Source organism: Triticum dicoccoides, chromosome 6B (assembly GCF_002162155.2).
Source record: "Triticum dicoccoides isolate Atlit2015 ecotype Zavitan chromosome 6B, WEW_v2.0, whole genome shotgun sequence".
In the NCBI taxonomy this organism is placed as follows: Eukaryota; Viridiplantae; Streptophyta; class Magnoliopsida; order Poales; family Poaceae; genus Triticum; species Triticum dicoccoides.
The window spans coordinates 296,271,087-296,283,137 of NC_041391.1; the positions used below are offsets into that span (position 1 = coordinate 296,271,087).

The window sequence follows — 12,051 nt, forward strand, 5'->3', positions numbered from 1 at the left end:
TTTTGTTTCCTATAAGGCTATAAGCTAGTGGATGGACGTGGCATGTGAAAGCAAAACAACCACGCCCATGCCATTCTCGTCCAAACAATCCCGGTCTCCCACACACGCTGAATGCGCTAGCTGACAAGCCGCTCGGCGCACGATGCGTCGGCAGTAGGGATCAGGATCACACATGTCCTCCCCGGGCCAGCGTGCCAGCCCCAGCAAAGAGCAAACCCCGCCACCTTTCCGCAAAACCTTTTATGCCACCCCCACCCATGAAGGAATTTTAGGCTCTCCACTATGTAGGTCAAAAATGGTGCCAAATTCACCTTTACTTCATTTGGCACCGATGCTCTCCATTGCCCAAGCGCTGCCATAAAAAAAATTCTGAGAACCGAAGCATCTACTTGCTCCGATGCCAACCAACAAAGCAATAAATTAAGCCTGATGCTCAAGGGAAGAAGCGGCAGTGAGCCAGGAGCAAGACGCTGCTAGTGGGGCAACTGTTGCTTATATACACTTGTTTATATGTGTGGGTCTGACCCCCAATCGATGCCCAATTCTTTCACAGTGTGCGGGCGGTGCTAAATATATTTCATCTGGCATCATCGTCTGCGTGGCATACTTTTCAGAGTTGTGGCATCGAACACATTGTGGAAGGCCTTACACCGCAGACGCCCCGCGCCGCGTCAAGAACACACAGAGGACAAAGCACGGTCTGGGAGAGCGAGAGCAACAGCAGCGGCGAGGCTCCAGCCATGGCGGTGAGCAACAACATCACGGCGTACGTGACGCTGATGGCGCTCATCTGCGCGGTCCCCGTCATCGCCTCGGGGGTGTGGTTCGCGTCGGCGCAGGGGGAGGAGTGCGCGCGGCTGGCGCGCTGGCCCGTGGCCATCCTGGGCGGCCTCATCTTGCTGGCGGCCCTGGCGGGCTTCGTCGGCGCCTACTGGAACCGCCGCCGCCTCCTCGCCTTCTACCTCTTCGCCATGGCGGCGCTCATCGCCCTCCTTATCGCGCTCCTCGTCCTCGCCTTCGCGGTTACCCGCGGCTCCGGCGCCTACCCGGTGCTCGGCCGCGAGTACGACGAGTACCGCCTCGACTGCTTCTCCATGTGGCTGCGCGGGTACGTCTCCGACGACCCCGCCAGGTGGGAGGGGATCAGGTCCTGCCTCGCCGTCTCTGACACCTGCAAGAAGCTCGCCCGACAGGCCGGCTACGTCACTGCCGACCAGTTCTACCAGTCCCGCCTCACGCCGCTCCAGGTACGTACTACTGTAGTAGAGTATTATCCATCACCTAATCCCAGTCCTTCTCGTCACTATATTTTTAGTTGATTTTTGCGGGGAAGTATATTTGAGTGATAGCTGAATGATGCTAGTAGTACCATGTACTACTAGAACTAGCTAGGAGTAACAGTAGTATCACATTTACCGCTTCTTACAGCCTGCAAGAAACGGACTTACTAGTACTCCTACCATCGTTGTTTAGCTATAGATTTATCAAGAGTCAATTACACCACCGGTATTTATACTTGACATGAAAAAACACTTTAATGCTAAAACTTATGGTATACATTGAACGAGTGCTAGAACTTGGCTGGGGCGTGCATATACGGTGCAAGTCTCGCTCGTATACACCCGCGTCGCTGACCTGGCTTTGTATATGTATACTCTGCCCATGCGGCAGTAATTGGGTCACATCTATCAGCTAGCAAGACAAATTATTAGTAGTTGCCTGTATGGCATTGGCTGGGTCCCACCTGTCAGCCAAAGAGCATATATAATATTAACAAGAAAAAAAAATACTGCTCTCTCCTGTTTCGAACCAGCAAACTGGCAAACGACTTTAGTTATCATAACTGGACACACAACGTTCATATTCATTAACTAAAATAAAACATATGTTATAATTTTAACCCAAAGGAGAAGGAAGTAGTGGGCGTTCGAACCAGAACAAAACTTTCCCAGGGCGCGTGGCTACCCAACAAGACAGCGTGGCTACCCAACAAGACAAATAACTCTTTTTCTGAGAGCTACATAACCAATAACTTTTGAATATATAAGTGCATACATATATTTTATATCCTTTCAACCAAACAGCATACATTGAAATTGTAATCCAAAGAAGAAGGAACTAGCATAAATTAAAATAATCATATATTATTTGAAAACATATTCATTTAACTTAAAAAATACGAATTATAAAAACGGTAACAAAATTTAAATATTGTTCAATTGACGATCCGCAATTTATGCGGACACTAGGCTCATATTTATTTTTCATTAAAAAAATATTTTTCTATATAAAAACTAATTAACTTTATAAAAACCTGTGAACACTTTTTAAATCAACATAAAAAATTCTTAAATGTTGAACACGTTTGTACACTACATCATTATTTTATGAAAATAGTGAACATTTTTAAACTCATATGGTAATTTTTTAGATACATAGAAAAATTAAAAATTACTTTAATATTTTTATTAAACATGTAAATTGTTAAATTTTTAATTCATGATTTAATTATATGGATATTTAATATGTGACTGAATAATTTTTCAGTCAATATGAATATTTATTATGTAATATATTATATTTAACACACGATCATAATTTACATATGTTTTACAAATTTCTATAAGAAAATGACAGCGCAAAATGGGCGGCAATGGCAGTAGCCCGTTTGATTCTGAAAAGATAAAAACAATGTGCATCCTTTAGTTAATGAAATTAGTCAGCTGGTTGGCGATTGGCGCTCGCTAGTAACGCTGAGTTCACAGGTTCGAACCCTCGCGGTGTAATAGTATTTTTACTTTTTTCTGTTATTTGTATTCTTTGGCTGACAGGTGGGTTCCAGCCGATGCCACACATGCAACTATTAATAATTCGTACTGCTAGCTGACAAGTGGGACCGAATCACTGCCATGTTGGCAGAGTACAAATATACAGTGTCATGTCAGTGCCGCGGGCGTATATGAGCAGGATTTGCACTGTATATGAACGTCCGAGCCAAGTTCTGGCACTCGTTCAATGTATTCCACAAGTTTTAGCACTAAAGTGACTTTTCCCACCTCCTCAAACATAGGATTCCACAAAATGAACATACTGTTTCGATTGAAACTGTTGCCATACTACTACTCCACTAGATGATTGTGAACAAACGCATCGGTAGTGACACTTGTAGTGGAAACAAAGACGTTGAGATGTGCTTTAGAAGGATCCGGGCATCAGGTTATCTTGGCCCTCGGAGATGCTACTAGACGATGAGGAGGGCAATCCATCCGGTGGCAACTTTCTGACAGGGCACAAAGAAAGCGGTGGCCATTGTTCACGGTCACTGTGATGTGGGCCACTCGGTTTCTGCCAAGTGCCAAATGGTCTTGAGGGGAATCCGCGCGTAGGCCCATGTAATTAAGCCCTTTCTGGAACAAATCTGACACTGATTTAGACTGCGAATATAATTGAGTACGTAACGGGCAATTACTTGGGTGGCGTATCAATGCTACTTTTCACTCTATCCCCTGAGAGAAAGCTTAACCAAGTGCCCTTATATATCGGCAACAAAACCATGGAGGAGTTGCTGTCCCAAGAACAAGAAACGGACGGGACAGTGCCGGGGACAAGGGTCGCATGGGTCGGTGCGTGGGAGCTTGTGTTTAGTTCTAGAGTCGTCAGTTGATTACTACTGCCATCATCTTAGTTCTGGTGTCGAGGGTACTTGAGCTCGGTTCTGCAGTGGCCGCACGCAGCATCTCGATGTCCTCATCTGAGGAGGGTTTGTCTGTCTCTGTTTGCCACCGCGCGTTCCGGGGCTTTTCTCTCAGACGTTCATGCATCCATCTCTAGGAAACTCCACCTCACGTGATTGGGAGAAAAGAAAATTGCTTCAGATCCAGCCACTGTCGCAGGATGACTGATTCCTGTAAAATTTCTCAGCATAACAATAATAACTAAGCTGAAACGTGGGCTCTGACAACTGACGGAGCTTTTGGTGTGGTGTGGTGTGGTGTGGTCGCAGTCGGGCTGCTGCAAGCCCTTGTCGGTGTGCGGGTTCGGGTACGTGAGCCCGACGGTGTGGACGAACCCGGCGCGGCCCGCGTCGGACCCGGACTGTGGCCTGTGGAGCAACGACCCGGCGCAGCTGTGCTACGAGTGCGAGTCGTGCCGCGCGGGCCTCCTGGCGGCGCTGCGGAGCCAGTGGCACAAGGCCAACATCGCGCTCGTCGTCGCCACCGTCTCGCTCGTCTTCCTCTACCTCATCGGATGCAGCGCCTACAAGAACGCGCACGCCGAGGCCATCTACCACCGCTACAAGTGGTGATTCCCATTTCCCATCCCATCCCATCACTGAGAACCAACCGCCATCGCCAGTTTGCCCATGTAATAGACTAGTATGTTTGCTTCATACTGTACTGTATTATTATTAGTAGCTTGGTAACTGGTAGTAAGCTAGCAGGGGAAGATGGGAACTTCAGATTCATGGTTTGCCCATGCATGTATCGTGGAGAATTTTAGGGAGATGCATGCGCTCTTGGTGTTGATGTGAATGTTGTTTGTAATATGCAGTAGAGATGTTCTTCAGATTTATGGTTAAGAATTTTATTATGTTTTGCTCATCTGGTGGCTCGATTGCCTCTAGAACTGCAACAGTGATCACTTGAGACGGAACGAATCTCATCTGTTAATTCGTAATTGTGTGGCTGGTCCTATTTTGTCAGTGTGGCTACACTGCACTAGCATCTCTTTTCTCGTGAGAGCACAGTTCTTGCTTTCTTACACTGTTCATTGCTTGTCATGTCACGACATGTATCTCCCTCCGTTTCATAATATATCTCTTTTTAGAGATCTCAACAATAAAGATTTCAACAAATAACTAGATACGAAGCAAAATGAGTGAATCTACGTTCTAAAATATGTCTACATACATTCTTATGTTATAGTCCATTTGAAATGTTTAAAAGGATTTATATATTTAGGAATGGAGTGAGCACACACGGGTTTGATCGACAATGCATGTTACCATGGCACGTGACTAGACTCACGATGCCCTCTACCTGGTCTCAGTCTCGTTCGTTTGAGAGGGGCCCATGTTGGAATTTGCTAGTAGGCCTCAAAGCCCAAGTAAAATTCTAAAATTTACTTTGCCCATTCATGCACACATGTGAGTAAAGTGAGTGAGACTAAAGTTTAGTTCCACCACGGAAGTTGAGTAAGACTTGTACCTTTTTATAAGGTGAGCTCTTCTACCACTTGTATGAGCATGAAAAGAGGAGACCTACACACACGCTCCTCCTCGCTCGCCTCGTCACGCCGCGTCGCGCCGCACCGCGGGTTACGGGATTGAGCCGAGCCGAGGACAGAGCTATGCACGTTGTCTATATTTTTGCTGCTCGGGAAAATTAATGAGTCATTAATTAGTAATTAACGGACACGTTAATTACTGAACCGTTTTCAATTCTTTTGGATCGCGACTCGGAACATGGGGTTTACTCCCACGACCTACCGGCCCGCACTATATAGTCAGAGAGATGTCTACCCCAGCCGCGACAACTTTGTATGGTTTCGCACCACCGTTCCAGATCATTGCGCCGCCACGTAAGTCTTCTCCATCCCTCCTTTCGGCGTGCACCGCAAGAAGGGACAGCAGGCCTCCGGAACCCCGCCTCTCGTGATCCTGTACGGGAGAGGGGCAATCAGGTTTTTGGGGAGCGCGCTCGCGCGACTGCTGGCAGCGACGACTTCTTTCCCGACCTCGGCAACCTCATCCTCAACGACATGGGCGACAACATCAACGCCGGCGGTGCTGCTCCCGCTGCACCGTATGTGATTCTATCCTTCTTGTTCGAGATCGTGGTAGAATTCATGTTTTTAGTATGTGCCCTAGATGTGAACTGTTCATCTACTATGCTAGTTCGCATGATTAGTTTAATCTCTGTTAGTGCTGTCATGATTTATCTTCTATTTATTCGGATTAAAACTCGTAGTAATTTGCTCATATATTCAACAATCCAAAAACCTGATTATAGGCAATTTACTCCGAGTGGTTTTTCTGCGCATTTGAAGCCGCCTGCCTTTAAAGGGGTGCAATATAAGTGGTGGCGCACAAGAGCAGTCTACTGGTTTCAGACCATGTGCTGCTATGACGCCACTAAGGGCAAGCCTGAGGGCGATCTTAATCCAGCACAGCTGGAAGCTTTTGAGAAGATTGATACTCTCTTTAAAAAGGTGCTATTCTGAGTGTTCTTGATGATTCCATTGTGGATTCGTAAATGTCGTTTGACAACGGCAAGGACATGTGGGCTGCACTCGAGGCCAAGTTTGGTGCCTCGAACGCCGACAATGAGTTATACGTCATGGAGCAATTCTATGACTATAAGATGATTGATGAGCGCTTTGTTGTACATCAAGCTCATGAGATACAGTCACTCGCTAAGGAACTTGAGTACTTTAAGTGTGTGTTGCCGGACAAATTTGTTGCCGGGGGCATCATTGCCAAGCTTCCACCTTCGTGGAACAGTTTTGCTACTTCCCTAAAACACAAGAGACAGGAGTTTTTTGTTGCGGATCTCATTGGTACTCTTGATGTTGAAGAGAAGGCGAGAGCAAAAGACACACGTGCTCGACTTGCTGAGGGAGCTTCTAGTGCCCACATGGTGTAGAAGAAGAACTTCCAACCCAACAAGTTCAAAAATAATAAGAACAAAACTCAGGGCAAAGGCAAGTTTGATGCAAAGAACAAGCCGTCATATTCTACCAACTTCAAGAAGAATTCTCACAAGAAGGGAAAGGGACTTTGCCATGTCTGCGGGGATCCTAATCACTGAGCTCCAAAGTGTCCTAACCGCTTTGAGGAGTGCGAACATGAGAAGAGCGACAAGTCCGCTAATGTTGTCATCGGTGATACTGATATGAAGGAATCTCGGTACGGTATTCTTCCTACCATCCTTTCAGTATTTCAATCTCCTGATTGGTTAATTGACACCTGTGCCAATGTACATGTTTGTGCTGACGCCTCCATGTTTTCTTCTTACCAGGTTAGAGGGATTTCTCCCGTTCTGATGGGGAACGGGTCACATGCCATCGTTCAAGGTGTCGGTACGGTCGATCTGAAGTTTACTTCGGGGAAGACCGTGCATCTAAAGAACGTTCATCATGTGCCGTCCATCAATAAAAATCTCGTTAGCAGTTCCCATTTATGTCGAGATGGTTTTAAGTTGGTTTTCGAGTCCAATAAAGTTGTAATTTCTAAGTATGAACAATTTGTTGGAAAAGGCTATGAGAGCAGAGGCTTGTTTCGCCTGTCTTTGTCAGATATTTGCACTAAAGTTAATAATAATGTTTGCCACAATAATGAGTTTGATATTTGGCACTCACGACTTTGTCATATTAACTTTTGTTGCATGACGTGGCTAGCCAATTTGAATTTAATTCCAAAAATCCCTACTGTCAAAGGCCCCAAGTGTCTATGTGTGCAAGCTAAGCAACCTCGCAAGTCCCATAAGACTGCAGAGGCAAGAGACTTGGCGCCACTAGAGCTTATACATTCTGATCTTTGTGAGATGAATGGCGTGTTGACAAAAGATGGAAAGAGATATTTCATGAGGTTGACTGACGACTCCATTAGATATTGCCATCATCCGACATGCATGTTGGTACGATTATGGAGTCTAATGATGCAACTTTCTTTGAGGACATATTTCCTATGAAGGATATGTCAAGTTCATCAAATCAGGAGATACCCACTCCATCTAGTGAGGAATTCGCTGTAATTCCTGAACCCACCATTGCGATGGAACACATTGAGAATCCTGTTGAGGGTGACAATGAAACTCCTGTAAGGAGTAAGAGACAGAGGACTGCAAAGTCCTTTGGTGTTGATTTATTGTGTACCTTGTGGATGACACACCCAGGACTATTTCAGAAGCCTATGCATCTCCTAATGTTGACTACTGGAAAGAAGTTGTTCGTAGCGAGATGGATTCCATCTTAGCTAACGGAACCTGGGAGATCACTAACCGTCCTTATGGGTGCAAACATGTAGGATGTAAGTGGGTGTTCAAGAAGAAGCTTAGACCTGACGGTACGATCGAAAAGTACAAGGCACGACTTGTGGCTAAGGGTTATACCCAGAAAGAAGGTGAAGACTTATTTGATACTTACTCACCCGTGGCTAGACTGACCACAATTCGGGTGCTACTATCACTGGCTGCCTCACATGGTCTTCTCATTCATCAAATGGATGTTAAGACGACTTTCCCCAACGGAGAGTTGAAGGAGGAAATTTACATGGATCAGCCAGATGGTTTTGTAGTACCTGGTCAGGAAGGAAAGGTGTGCAAGTTATTAAAGTCTTTATATGGCTTTAAACAAGCTCCTAAGGAGTGGCATGAGAAGTTCGAAAGAACATTAACTGCTGCCGGCTTTGTAGTAAACGATGGTGACAAGTGTGTGTACTATCGCCATGGTGGGGGCGAAGGAGTTATTCTTTGTCTGTATGTCGATGACATACTGATCTTTGGAACCAAACTTGATCTAATCAAGGAGGTTAAGGATTTCTTATCTCGCTGTTTTGAGATGAAGGATCTAGGAGTAGCTGATGTTATCTTGAACATCAAGCTATTGAGAGATGAGAATGGTAGGATCACACTGCTTCAGTCTCACTATGTGGAAAAGATCTTGAGTCGTTTTGGGTATAGCGACTGCACGCCTTCTCCAACTCCATATGATGCTAGTGTGTTGCTTCAAAAGAATCGACGGATTGCTAGAGATCGACTCAGGTATTCTTAGATTATTGGCTCGCTTATGTATTTGGCGAGTGCCACGAGGCCTGGCATCTCTTTAGCTATGAGCAAGCTGAGTCGGTTTGTGTCAAAACCGGAAGATGATCATTGGCGTGCGCTTGAGAGAGTTATGCGCTACTTGAAAGGCACTGCGAGTTATGGGATTCACTACACCGGGTATCCAAGGGTACTGGAGGGTTATAGTGACTCAAACGGGATATCTGATGCTAATGAGATTAAGGCCACAAGTAGTTATGTTTTTACACTTGGTGGTGGCATTGTTCCCTGGAAGTCTTGCAAGCAGACCATCTTAACAAGGTCAACTATGAAAGCAGAACTCAAAGCATTAGACACTGCCACTTTTGAACCAGAGTGGCTTCGTGAGCTATCGATGGACTTACCTATGGTTGAAAAACCAATACCCCCTCTCCTAATGAATTGTGATAATCAAACTGTGGTCGTCAAGATAAACAGTTCTAAGGACAATATGAAGTCCTCAAGGCATGTGAAGAGGAGACTAAAATCTGACAGAAAACTGAGGAACTCCAGAGTTATTACGTTGGATTATATCCAAATGTCGAAAAACTTGGCAGATCCCTTCACAAAGGGTCTATCACGTAATGTGATAGATAATGCATCGATGGAGATGGGTTTGAGACCCACTGCATGAGTTGTCCATAGTGGTAACCCACTCTATGTGATCGGAGATCCCGTGAAGTAGAAGTGGAAGACAAGTTGTTGGTCAGCTAAGAGGAGAGTATCCCTATTTTAGTTATCCCACTCTGTGAAGATGCAATACTATCCTGATCTGCATGACAGGTTGATATTTATCTTAATGTGTTCCAAGTGGCTTATTTGAGTAAGCAGAGATGATGTCCTGCAGAGCAACTCCTGAGGAACACACCTATATGAATTTGACTGTTAACGTCGCAGTCTATGAGAATTGGGTGTTCTCTAATAAATTCATGAAAGGCCCTGGAGTATGACGTATACGCTCCACCCGTGGGGAAGCCTTGCGGTAGCCCAGTATCGGTCAAGAATTTGTGTGAAACTAGTATCACAGAAAACTTATAGTTCAAGGCATAGTCCACTATCAAGTTGTGACCTAGTGTAGCATAAAACTCTAAGTGGAAGTTCAACTTCACAGTCTCCACTAAGCACCGGTATATAAACAATGTTTTGGAACTAAATGATGAGATGTGCCAATGAGACTTTGTGGGGGATTGTTGAAATTTGCTAGTAGGCCTTTGGCCCAAAGCCCAACTAAAATTCTGAAATTCTCTTGGCCCATTCACGCACACATGTGAGTGGAGTGAGTGAGACTAAATTTTAGTCCCACCAAGGAAGTTTAGTGAGACTTGCACCTCTTTATAAGGTGAACTCTTCTACCATTTGTATGAGCATGAGAAGAGGAGACCTACATGCGCACTCCTCCTCCTCACTTGCCTCTCCACGCCACGCCTCGTCACGACGCGCCGCGGGTTGCGGGATTGAGCCGAGCCGAGGACAGAGCTATGCACGTTGTCTATATTTTTGCTGCTCGGGAAAATTAATGAGTCATTAATTAGTAATTAATGGACGCATTAATTACTGAACCGTTTCTGATTCTTTTGGATCGCGACTCAGACGTGGGGTTTACTCCCGTGACCTACCCGGCTCGCACTATACAGTCAAGTAGACGTCTGCCCTAGCCGCCGCCACTTCGTATGGTTTCGCACCACCGTTCCAGATCATTGCGGCGTCGCGCAAGTCTTCTCCATCCCTTCTTTAGGCGTGCACCGCAAGACGGGACAGAAGGCCTTCTGAACCCCGCCTCTCGTGATCCTGTACGGGAGAGGGGCAATCATGTTTTTAGGGAGCGCGCTCGCGCAACTGCTGGCAGCGACGACTTCGCCAATGGCGACTTCTTCCCCGACCTCGGCAACCTCATCCTCAACGACATGGGCGATAACATCAACACCGGCGGTCCTGCTCCCACTGCACTGTATGTGATTCTATCCTTCTTGTTCAAGATCGTGGTCGAATTCATGTTTCTAGTATGTGCCCTAGATGTGATCTGTTCATCTACTATGCTAGTTTGCATGATTAGTTTAATCTCTGCTAGTGCTATCATGATTTATCTTCTGTTTATTCAGATTAAAACTCGTAGTAATTTGCTCATATATTCAACAGCCCTAGTAACTGGAGTGGACACACCTAAAACAGCAACACCAATTATAAATATTGAACGTGTATGTACCATAGGCTAGGTCCATGTACTGTCACGCCTCCTTTCTCCTTCTTATACTGTATAGCTTGGGAGATAAGTTGAGATCGTCCACCCTTGTACATATATATATGTGCATTTGCACGTGATGAATCAAGTGTGTTGCATGCAATCTCATCTTTTCTAACAACATGGTATTAGTTTCCATCTTCTCTCCTGCGACCTAGCTTCCGCTTCCTGCCGCCGCCGCTACCTCCAGCCGCCATCGTGTAAGGGGCACACTATGGATCTCTCGATTACTAGCAGCAGTTCCTTACAACGACATGATTTCGTGGCGATTAGAGGGGAGATTACAAGAATTTGGTAGCTAGGGTTCGTCGCGATAGGGGAAGGGGAAAGAACAAGAGTCATGCCACCGTTGCCTAATACACTGGATACCGATCCCTTGCGTCTCCGTCTCCCTTAGTACCTGGCGTGGAAGTCTTCACTTGGTCCATTCCGGGCCGTAGGTTCTGCAGCTGGGTTTCCTGGGCCGGGCCTCACATGGGGCAGCACTGTGCTGGGTAGTGTCACTCCCCATGGGTCACACCTGTCGGGGGCATTGACATCCCCCTCTTCTTCAGCCGAGGCTTGCCCCCAAGCCTCTGCAAAAGGGAACTGTGCCACGAGGTTGTTGTGTCAATTTTTGGGATTTTGGGGGTTCGTTTGGACATTTTTATGCATTAATTGAGTTTTCAATGCATTTATGTGCATAACTCAAATTTAAACTACATGCACATGCTCTAATGCATATAAATTGGTTGAACATTCAAATCTATGTCCTTGGTTTCAAGCTTAGGTCCCATGCAAGAAATGAGAATGAGTGTCAAACACCCTGCCACCGTCACTTGGCCACAAACGTTGAGATTCCTGGTTTTTAAATTCTAGTAAATCCAAAACTCATCTTAAATTGATGAAACTTGGCATGCTATCATGGAGCGGCATCAACATGCCATGGTAATTTTTTATCCCATTTGGGGCAGGTTTGGGTATAAGCTTCTCACAAACCAGAGCTTCTCACAACAAGACTGATGGTTTCGA

General features: G+C 45.7%; 1 protein-coding gene across 1 annotated transcript; it reads left to right on the plus strand.

The window, feature by feature from the left end:
• Nucleotides 1–603: 603 nt before the first annotated feature.
• On the plus strand, nucleotides 604–4,601 carry LOC119321856 (tetraspanin-2-like). Its single transcript, XM_037595373.1, has 2 exons — nucleotides 604–1,247; nucleotides 4,004–4,601. The coding sequence occupies exons 1-2, from the start codon at nucleotides 741–743 to the stop codon at nucleotides 4,304–4,306; spliced, it is 810 nt and encodes a 269-aa protein (XP_037451270.1). The 5' UTR covers nucleotides 604–740; the 3' UTR covers nucleotides 4,307–4,601.
• Nucleotides 4,602–12,051: the final 7,450 nt, after the last annotated feature.

What these genes read in the sequence shown, in the direction of transcription:
- LOC119321856 (XM_037595373.1), top strand. Translation starts at nt 741, where the DNA reads ATGGCGGTGAGCAACAACATCACGGCGTACGTGACGCTGATGGCGCTC. An exon ending in CCCGCCTCACGCCGCTCCAG is followed by an intron (nt 1,248 to 4,003) that starts GTACGTACTACT and finishes GTGTGGTCGCAG; the next exon opens with TCGGGCTGCTGCAAGCCCTT.